An 11,675-nucleotide genomic window follows, 5' to 3' on the forward strand; every position below is an offset into this window, starting at 1 on the left:
TAAGAAATGTATTCCAGTCTCATTTATTTTAGGTTTACCTAATGTGGTCCCAGCTGACCCAAAAATCACTTTATTTGGCACCCTCAGGAAAATATAATGCCTAAGTAACTTTGGAATTAATGGAATATCTGTTGTTCTGTCTGCCTGGTTATTCAATTTATTCATTCAAAAAAATTAAACACCACATTAAGCACATCCATATCTTCATAATGCTATGAAGTCCTATATCTAGCCTCTGACTTTATTCTTTAACAGTAATAGGATAATATGTGCTTTTTAAAATGTTTTCTTTATTTTTTGAAAAGGCAGTACAACCACACAGTACAATTTTCAAAGGCTATTAAAGGATACACAGTTATCTCCCTCCCAATTCCATCCCCCCTGCCACCACTGCCTCTTCCCCGAGGTAATCAGGGTTACCATCTTCTTGTGTCTCTTTCCAGAGATAATTCATACATACACAACCAATTATGTACTTACCATTTTTCTCCTTTTTATGTACAAGTGGTAGCAGATCATACTCACTATCCTGTACCTTACTTTTCCTACCTAAGAGCATAACTTGGAGATTATTCCACACCACTACATAAATGGTATCCAAGTTCTCTTTATTAATTCATTTTGTCTACCTAGGAATATGCTGTGTGAATATACCACAATTTCAGGAAACAGAACCTGGTGGTGTCATTTAGATAGCTTCCAATCTTTTGTTTTCACAAATAATGCATCAATGAATACCTCTGTATGTTCATCATTTTGTACACATGTGAGTATATACATTCCTAGGAGTGGAATTTCTGGCTCCAAAACCATGTGCATTTGTGGTTTTGATTACTTCTGAATCATTCCTCTTTGAATGAGAAGAGTTTTTTCTGGACTTGCTATTTGCTGGAGGTTCATGTGGGGAAGGAACCAGGCCACATTCTGGGCAGATCAGTTTTTCTAACAACTGGGATTTTTTTCCCACGTGTTAGTTCTTTCAGATTTTACTTCTCCTGAGTCAGTAAACGGGTAGCTGCGGGGCTCTTCACAAGGAAAAGCCCGTTCTCTTCCCCTAGAACCCCCCGCCCCAACTGTTGCTCCCATCAGTACAGACTACACTCTACAAATATGGCTTGTCTCAGTGATTCCTTGTTGAGGCTACTCTATGTTTCTCCTCAGACCGCAAATGGTCTAGGAAGCATCCTACCTCCTACCCGCCCATGCACTCTGTTTCTGTTGTTTATGGTTCTGCACCTCAGGGTAGCTCCTGAACCTCAGCTAAGAGTCCTTACCAGTGCTGTCTCACATCTGCAGCCTTGAGCACTCTCTCTCTCTCTGAAATCTCCTGCACCGGTGCTTGATTTCCTCTGCCAGTCCTCTTGTCAGGGTTTCAGCTGTCTCCTAATTTTGTCAGATACAGAGATTATACTTCTGCTTCTTTTTCTCCTGTAGCTTTTGGATCAAGACTGAGATGAAAAGAAGAAAGGCCAACTTTATTCCCCATATTTAAACCAGAAGTCTGAACATATTTTTAAAATGTTAATTAAATTGACACAACTTTCCTTCAGTGTCCAAAACAGACACTGTTGATTTACTTTCTAATGTGCGATGAGCTTTGACTTCCGGGTGTGGCCTCTTACATAGGCTTTCTTTCCTGTGTGGGTTCTCTGGTGTACAATAAGGTTTGACTTTTGGGTAAAGGCTTTCCCACATTCCATACACTTATAGGGTTTCTCTCCAGTGTGAGTTCTTTGATGTACAGTGAATGTTGATTTTTCTCTGAAAGCTTTGCCACACTCAGTGCATGCATAGGGTTTCTCTCCTGTGTGTGTTCTCTGATGTATTATGAGCTGTGACTTCTGGCTAAAAGCTTTCCAACACACAGGACATTCATAGGGTTTCTCTCCTGTATGAATTCTCTGATGTATAATGAGCTTTGACTTTTCTCTGAAGGCTTTGCCACATTCATTACATTTATAGGGTTTTTCTTCTGTATGAGTTCTTTGATGTATAATAAGATATGATTTCTGGGAAAATGCTTTTTCACATTCATTGCACTCATAGGGTTTCTCTCCTGTATGACCTCTCTGATGTAGCATGAGATAGGATTTCTGAGAAAAGGCTTTCTCACATTCATTACATTCAAAGGGTTTCTCTCCTGAGTGAGTTCTCTGATGTACACCAAGGTTTGACTTTTGAGCGAAGGTTTTTCCACACACATCACATTCATATGGTTTCTCTCCTGTATGAGTTCTTTGATGCACAATAAGGGTTGACTTCTCATTGAAAGATTTCCCACATTCAGTACATTTATGTGGTTTCTCTCCCGTATGAGTTCTCTGATGTATAATGAGAGTTGACTTATCACTGAAAGTTTTCTTACACTCATTACATTCATGGGGTTTCTTTCCTGTATGGGTACTATGATGTATAATTAGATCAAGCTTCTGTATGAAAGATTCTCCACATTTAGTGCATTCATAGGTTTTCTCTCCTGTGTGGGTTTTCTGATGGACAATGAGGTTTGACTTCTGAGTGAAAGCTTTTCCACATTCATTACATTCATAAGGTTTCTCTCCTGTGTGTGTCCTGTAATGTATAATGACAGTTGACTTTTCTCTGAAGGCTTTTCCACATTCAGGACACTCAAAGGGTCTCTCTCCTGTATGGGTTCTCAGGTGTATAATGAGCTGAGATTTTTGGCTAAAGGCTTTTCCACATTCAGTACATCCAAAGGGTTTCTCTCCTGTATGAGTTCTCCAATGTACAATGAGGTGTGACTTCTTGCTGAAGGTTTTCCTACATGCAGTACATTCAAAGGGTTTCTCTCCATTTTTAATTCTCTGGTGTAGACTAAGGCCTTTCTTTCGCCTGAGGGCTTTCCCACACTCTTTATATCCATAGGGTATCACTCCAGGATTTGTTTTCTCATACTCAGTATGGAAGAATAATTTCGCACATCCACTATCATATTTCTTTTCTGCAGAACTTCTACTAAATAAGTCTAAATTATCTACAATATTATTTCCAAATGGTTCATATTTATGGGGTCTTTGTATTGAAACAACAAGGTTTGTACTCAGATGAAGTGTGTTTCCAAATTCATTACAGTCACGGCCACTCTTGGTTCTAACTGTTTCCTTGTCAGGAAATCCAACTTGCATCAACAGACATTTATGCTGATCATCCTGATGATGCCTCTCAATCTGTTCATCAACTTGGCAGACTTCTTCTAGAAAGAAGTACAATAAATCGTCTTTATACTTTGACATCATGGAATGGACCTTCTTTAGAAACACCCTGCCATATGAAAGCTGATAGTATCATCTCATTTTATCAGAGTTCCTAGAGAAAGAGTCTTTTACCAAACTGCGATATGCTGATCTTTTTGTTACCAGGAACAACTTTACCTTGACACCTCAGTCTTTCTTACCTCTACTTTTACATCACTTATGACTTCCATCAACTCTGAGGACCTTATTGCCATTAATCTTCAGTTATCATATGAACTCTTAACTGTACCTGACTTATACTATTAATATTTCCACCTAGGTAGAAATGCAACAGTGTGATTCCTGGACTGAAGTCTTATAATAACACTGAATCCACACTGTCAGTGAATGAGAGAAAAATCTAGAATAATTAGCCTGACAAAACAAAGAAAAAACTAAAAATCTTTGCCCAATATGGGTTCACTCGTGGTATCCACCCAAGCTTGCATTCGAAGTTCTTCAACACCACCTTCTCTGCTCCTGTGTATGCTATTTCCACTAAAAACTCTGCCTATTAACTCCAAATCCTTTCTCATGTTCTGTCACTCACATAGCCCTGTCCTCCATACTTTGCTATATTCAGAATCTAGATAACTTTCAGGAGGCAGCTCAGTCTTTTCAAAAAAACTTATTCTAATCTTCCTATATAACTTTTTACTAACTTCTAAAGTAGTCAGTCATATGTACCACTCATTTAAACAAGTTAAAATTGCAAAGTCTTGCCTATAATTTCATATTTCATCAATTGCAAAATGCACATTATTTTACATTTTAACATCTCTAAGTCTGGATGTACCTTACAATTAATGACATGTCATAGATTAACTGCTGGCAATTTTTCTTAGTGGTATGTCTTTCAATCCATGGTATATTGAAGTCAATAAAATATGGTATTTTTTTGCATGTATATGTGAATGTTTAATCATTTTTGTAGTTTACTTTTCTTCTCACTATTCCCTAAAATTTCATATGAAAATTTTCAAGCATAAAAAAATAGTTGAAAGAAGAGTACAATAACTATTCATTACCACTTAGATTCAACATTCTGCCATAGGAATACTGAATTTTAAAATGTATTATGCAGCTGTGATTTCACTTCCTATGATTTCCTTTCATTGGATAACTAAGCCCTAGTTATTAACTAAGGATGAACACAAAATCACAGGAAGAGCTTTTATAATTTGTGCTTCATGGACCCCAGGCTCCACCAAGGATCTGCTAAATATGAACCTCCTTAGGTGATAAGAAGCAATATGGCCCATGTGGTTAGGGTCGTGGCCTCTCTGCCTCAGAAGCAAATCCTGCATCACCATTTCACTTGATCTATGACCTTAGGCAAGTGATCTAATCTATCTGTATCTTACTTTCCTACCTGTAAAGGAATTACAACAGTGTCCACCCAAATGGATGTTGATAAGATTAAATTACTTATAACAGGGCATGCATGGCACATAGGAAGTGCTTTCAAATGTTTATACTACTACTACAACTACTACTATTATGATTATTAAAAGCTACTACATTACTGTAAAAAGAAATAAGGAGTATCTATATACTTAATATGTTCTTGAATATTAAGTGAAAAAGGTGGTAAATAAAACTGTGCATAGTAGGAAACGAATATATAAATATATACATATATGTTCATGTTGTAAAAAATGATGGAATAATAAACCTGTAAGTTTTAATAAAGGTTACCTATGGGGGAAGGAAGGAAGGTAGTAGAATGGAGAAGGAAAGAAGCTGGACTTCTCTGAATATACCTTATTTACTAGATTTGACTTTGGAACAAAGTAAATATTTTATAAATATTTTATGTAATCATAAAGCAAAACTGAATATAAAAGAATTCCTTAGTAACAGTAAACATCCCTTCATCTGCATTTCATAACAACCAAGTTGAAAGAAGAGTATAATAACTACTCATATTAGATTTAGATTCAACCATTCAACCATTTAGATTCAACATTTTGCCATAGAAATACTGAATTTTAAAATGGATTGTGCAGTTATGGTTTCACTCCTGTGACTTCCTTTCATTGGATGGCTAAGCCCTAGTTCTTAATCCTAGTTCTTAATGTTGAAAAGTCTTGATTCTCAATGGCACCAACATGATTACCTCAATTCATTCAATCACTATATACACACAATAGTCTCAGAAGAATACTAAGAATACTACCATCAGATGTGGGATTAATAATTTTAGAAACTTTAAGTCCAGAATTTGATTTGGAAATATCAATTTGAATACATAAGGTATTTTTTCTGTAAAAAATGTATACATAGTCCCTAGTTCTGTCAATGAAAAGCCCTAAAAATTATTCCCTAATATCTACATTGTGGACTTAAAACATTATTTTCCACTAAAACAAACCAGGGCTCCTTGGAGAAATGGCCAATTCCAAGTCAGAGTCAGGAAATATACAAAATGAGCCTGGAACATGTTGTAACACCAGAAAGCAAGGAAGCTACCAAAGACTCAGGAGCCAACTTGGAGGAGTTTCCACTGGCCAAAGATAAGAGAGTTTGATTTATAATAAGTATAATAAGGCAATGGATTAAAACATAAAAATGTTTAAATCCATAAGTCCATAAATGACATGCATATAAAAGATATAATTCATTGGTCATCTTTGGATGATGCTAGAAAACCAACTCATTATTTTGAAAACTGGTAAGTAAATAGAAAAACAATCACTTAGCCTGTCTTTTCTATATAATATGTAACTCATGGTAACCAAATAATAGATGAGAAGCAATTTCTCTTGGTAGAATTATTCCAGCTAATCAATGAAGAAATGATAGAATATCACCATTTTGCAGCCATTAATGAATTAATGGATCTAAGCAGTAATCATCAATGACTAGTAACAGAACAAGAAGTGACAACTATGCATTACATGCCTCCTGGTGGAAGTAGCTAGAAGTAATCTTGCTAAAAGAAAAAATAAAAACCTGAATCTGATCCAGGTTCTACACCTAACTATGAACTTACAAGAAATACAGAGGACTATGTTAAATACCACTATGAGGTGATAAAATCCAGAATGTGGAAAACTAAAGGCCAAATGACCCAGTTACTTAAAAAATAAATATTAGGGGGAAAAGAGAGATGGAGGGGAATGAATCATCTATAAATTATAAGAGACAAGAATCTCAGGAGCTATGAGTATTCCCAGTACCCAGATCCTGATTTCTAAATATTATACTCACTAATAGATATCAGACATCTTTGGAAAAATTGCTGATTTCAGGTCTGAAATGGGGAAAGTACAAGGTGAACCTGGAATATATGTTTGTGCTATAAAGTCAGGAAATCCTCAAAGAATGATGGGGACACGTTAAAAGGACAAAGCCACCCTGAACGGACTTGTACTAGCCAAACTAAGGACAATTTCAACATGAAAATGAATAATGATAGTAATGGATGATAGCACATTGAAAAATAAAAATCGACCATCTTATTAATAACTGATTCAGGAAAGAATCATCACTGAATGTTAAAACCACTGGGTAAAAGTTTTTAAGAAACAGGATATTTATGCAGTTTGACAGTTCCTCAAAATGGTAAACATATAGTTACCATATGGTACAATAATTCTAACCCTATGTATCTACCCAAAAGAAATCAAAACATACATTACTACAAAAACTTGTACATGAATGTTCATAGCAGCATTATTCATAACAGCCCAAAAGTGGAAACAACCAAAGTATCCATCAATGGATGAATAGATAAACAAAATATGGCCTATATATGCAATGGAATATTATTGCTCCATAAAAAGAATGAAGAACAGATATGCGCTACAATGTGGATGTTGAAAACATGCCAAGTGAAAGAAACCAAATATAAAAGACCATATTTTATATGATTCCATTTATATGAAACGTCCAGAATAAACAAAATCATAGAGACAGAAAGTAGTATAGTGGTTGCCAAGGAATGGGAGTAGGAGGGAATGGAGAGTGACTACTAAGGAGCAAGGGTTTCTTTTGGGGATGATGAAAATGTTGTAGAATTAGATAGTGGTGATGGTTGCACAACTCTATGAATATACTAAAAACCACTAAATTGTACACTTTTAAAGAGTGAATCTTGTGATGTGTGAATTATATCTCAATAAATCTACTTTTAAAAAATAGATAATCAAGATGTTTTGGGAAAACAAATCTGACAGGAATATCTAAGCTGAACAAGAACAAAGGAGTCAGGTTATCCAATCTGGAATTAGAGCATTAGAATCCAGGCCTGTGACTAATGTGGGCCTGACTTCAGATAAGTAAGTGATAGGTGAGAATCGTTAAAGTGGCAGGGCCTGGGTGGTAGCATGTAATAGACATATATGGAACAAAAGGAACTATGCAGAAACTTACAGGTGAGCACCAACTTAAGGAGAGTGAGTAGTATGGCATGTGGGAGACAGGGGAGGGAGTATCAGTCTTATGTTTGAGGTATTCACGTTCCTGTCCTCCAACAGTGTCAAAGGGCCACAACCTTTTCTTAAGATATTCCTGAAAGTCCTTTCGGAGGGCCTCACCTCTGACTGATAGGCTGGAGCCTCATGCCCAGGGCCTGGGTCAATCCCACTCACCTGGAAAGCTCCAAATTGGGATTCTTCCTTCTTCCGGGAATTCTTTTACCTCCAACTTGAGGATGAGGTCTGGTTTAGTAACCTGCTGCCCTATTAATGAGAAATGACAGAGATACCTCCTTGGTCTTTAGAGCCTCTGAGACAGAGGAAGTTGCAGTTTGGGGGCAGCACAAGGGACCTATCACTAACACAATTGTAAAGTCAAACCACTTAACCTGGGTTTTGAGTTCACAAACACCTAGTCACAAGAGGTAAAGGGGGAATTGAGAAAGAAAAGGTCCTCTATTGGATACGATAATCATAAATAGCAAAATTACCTGAGGAAGCCATCCTTACCCACAGAGACCAGGTTGCTGTAGGTCTCCAACATCACGTCTCTGTACAGGGTCCTCTGTGGAAGGTTGAGGTACTGCCACTCCTCCTGGGAGAAATCCACAGCCACGTCCTCAAATGTCACTAGTTCCTGTAATGGTACATTCCTTTTATTTTAAAATGTTGGCGACTGGGTAATAAAGCTAGAATGTAGGGGGACTTCTGATTGGGTTTCCAGTTCATCATAATGACAATACTAGATGTGTATTTCATATCAAGTTAGTGACCTACTTTGTGGGAAAATCACAAATCACGGTGGAAAAATATTCCATTAATAGAATATTTAAAGACAGTGTGGTATTAGCACAAGGATAGAGAAATAGTCCAGTGGAGCTAGAAAGAGAATCCAAACATGTATATATACCTGATTTATGACAAAGTTGGCACAGTAAAGCAGTTGAGAGAAAATGATCTTTTCAATAAATGTAGATGGGTTATTGGATATCTATATTGGGACAAATGAAATGTAACCCCTGTTACCATACAAAAAAATTAGCTACAGGTAAATTATAAATCGAATGTGAGAGGTAACCAATAAAGTGTCTAATAAATAATATAGGGAAATATCTTCCTAAGCTTGGGATAGGGAAAGAATTCTGAAACAAGGCATGTAAAGCAGCACTCATAAAGGAAAAGACTTGTAAGTGTCACAAGAGTAAAAGTACTGCAGTGAAAAGGCAAACCACACATGGGGAGATTATTGGCAATCTTAATGAGTGATAAAGGAGTCTTATCTGGAATATAGAAAATAACCCCTACAAATCAATAAGAAACATACAAATAACACAGAAGAATAGACGAGAAGTAAATAAGTACTTCACTAAAAAGGAAAAACATGAACATGCTCTATGAACATCAGAAAATGTACTCAACCCCATTAGTACTCAGGTAAATGAAAATTTAAGCCACATAGAGACACCAATATGCACTCACCAAAAAAAGTTATAATCAAGCATGCTAAAATACCATAATATTGTGTTGAAATGGGAACTCTCACACACTGTTAGTAGGAATGTAAGCTGGTATAATCACTTTGAGACCAGTTTGGCATTATTTACCAAAGTTAATGATTTGCATATACCATGACCCAGCAATTCTACCCTTAGGTATACACCTTGGAGAAAATTATGCACATGTGCTCTAGAAAACAAGTGTAGGGATGTTCACAGCAGCACTATTTTTAATACTAAATCATGGAAGAACTCCAAATGTCCATCAACAGTAGAAAGGGTAAATTATGGCACAGTGATTCAGTGGAATGCTGTGTAGTAATGAAAAGGAATAAACTGCCATTGCATGTTGTGAAGCAGGTTCACTGTGCACTGGTTACCAACTTGTCTGAGTCCAGTGAGACAGAATACCCCTATAAAGAAGTTACAGGGAGCACATTTATTACTTACAGACAGGGAGCAAGGGACAACAGAAACCTAGGATTCATTGTGAGCTGGTCCCCCAAGGCTCAGGAAAGCTGCACAAGGTGGATGGAGTCTCATCTGTGTGTACCCCACTTTCACCACAGCTGATAGACCCTAGAAAGCAGCCTTCCTTGGGTTTTATACCTTGGGGGGCCACATGGCACACTAGGCTAAAGTCCTGAGGAACATCCAGTTTCCAAGAGGTGACCAGAACAGAGCCCACGCTATTCTGGCCAGCTCCTCCCTTATATCAGGATGTTACATTCCCAACACATTATACAGTTATTCTTGAAAACTGTAAGTAAGAAAGGAGGGAGAAGTAGGTCAGTCCAAGGCTACCCAGAGAACTGCACATGTCCAACAAAGATGAATGTCAAAGGTGTACTGATGACCAAAAGAAATCAGAAACAAAAGAGTACATACTGCATGATTCTATTTATATACAGTAAGAGAACAGGCAAGGCTAATCCATGATGTTAGAAGTCAGGATAGTGATTACTTTTGTAGGTGGCAATGACTTTGGGACAGGGTGTGAGAGGAGATTCTTTGGTCCCAATTATGCTTCATATATTGACCTAGGTGGTGGCTACACAGTGTGTTCACTTTGTCATAATTCATCAAGCTATACACTTTTAAACTGTATACTGTACACTTACATAACATACACTGTGTATGTTATTCTTAAATGTGCTTTATATCTTTACACATTTTTATTTTTGACAAAAGCACAGAGGCAACTCAATGGAAAATAGGAGTTCCTGTTTCAACAAATGGTTCTGGAATAATTGGATATCCATATGCCAAAAAAAGAACCTCGATTAATACCTCCAACATACATAAAAATGAACTCAAAATGGATCATAGACCTAAACCTATAATATTATATTTCTAATAAGAAAATATGAGAGAAAATCTCTTTAACCTTGGGTTAGACAAATATTTCTTAGATGTGACACCAAAATCCAAAAGACACTGTTAAGAGATTGAAAAGACAAGCTAGAGAATGGAAGAAAATATTTGCAAATCAAATATCTGGCAAAGAACTTGCATTGAGAATATATAATGAACCCTCAAAACTAAAAAAAAAAATAGGCATAAGAGAGATACTTCCCCAAAGAAGATATATAGATGGCAAATATTAGTCATGAGGGAACTGCGAATTAAAATCACAATGAGATACTACCACACACCTATTAGAATCAAGAAAAAAACCTGACAATACTAAGTGCTGGTGAGTATATGGAGCAACTGGACCTCTCCTATCACAGCAGGAATGCAAAACAGTACACAACCACTTTGGAAAATGGTTTTCCAGTTGTTTGTGAAGTTAAGCATATACTACCATGCAACCCTGCAATCCCACTCCCAGGTATATTTATCCCAGTGAAGTGAAAACTTATGTAAACCCAAAAGCCTGTGTGAACATTTATATAGCAGCTATTAATATATTTTTAATCACTGAAACCTGGAAACATACCGAACGCTTTTCAATCAGTGAATAAACAACGTGGAATCCATACAACGTAATACCACTCAGCAATAAAAATGAAATAACTATGATACATGCAACAACATGGATGAACCTCAAATATATTATACTAAGCAAAAGGAGCTGGACTCAAAAAAAGGATACATGCTATATGATTCCATTTATATAATATCATGTGAAAGGCAAAACTACAGAGACTAAAACTATATCAGTGACTGCCACAGGCCAGGGTTTTGCAAGGGTTTGATTATAAAGGGGACACACTGGGAGATGACAGAACTCTTCTATAGCTTTATTGTGGTGGTGGTAACATAACTTTATGGGTTTGTCAAAACTTGAAGAACTATACGCTAAAAAATGTCCATTTTACTGTACATAAATTATATCTTAATTTTTTTTTATTTCAGCATATTATGGGGGTACAGATGTTTAGGTTACGTATGTTGCCCTTGCCCCCTCCCCAAGTCTGAGTTTCAAATATGTCCATCCTTTGGGTGGTGCGCATTGCACTCTTTGTGTATGCATATACCCGTCCCCTCCTCCCTCCTCC

At 36.7% G+C, this 11,675-nt stretch overlaps 1 protein-coding gene across 1 annotated transcript in view; it reads right to left on the bottom strand.

The window, feature by feature from the left end:
• Positions 1–271: 271 nt before the first annotated feature.
• The window catches only part of ZNF182 (zinc finger protein 182), a 15,524-nt gene continuing 4,120 nt past the window's right edge, over positions 272–11,675 (bottom strand). Inside the window, exons 2-4 of the mRNA XM_012652273.1 lie at positions 8,186–8,312; positions 7,850–7,939; positions 272–3,211 (exon numbers count right to left, since the gene is read on the bottom strand). Of these exons, the coding sequence (XP_012507727.1) occupies positions 1,581–3,211; positions 7,850–7,939; positions 8,186–8,312 (1,848 nt within the window). The 3' untranslated portion in view covers positions 272–1,580. The remainder of the gene's footprint in view (positions 3,212–7,849; positions 7,940–8,185; positions 8,313–11,675) is intronic.

Source organism: Propithecus coquereli, unplaced genomic scaffold, assembly GCF_000956105.1.
Source record: "Propithecus coquereli isolate 6110/MARCELLA unplaced genomic scaffold, Pcoq_1.0 Scaffold388, whole genome shotgun sequence".
In the NCBI taxonomy this organism is placed as follows: Eukaryota; Metazoa; Chordata; class Mammalia; order Primates; family Indriidae; genus Propithecus; species Propithecus coquereli.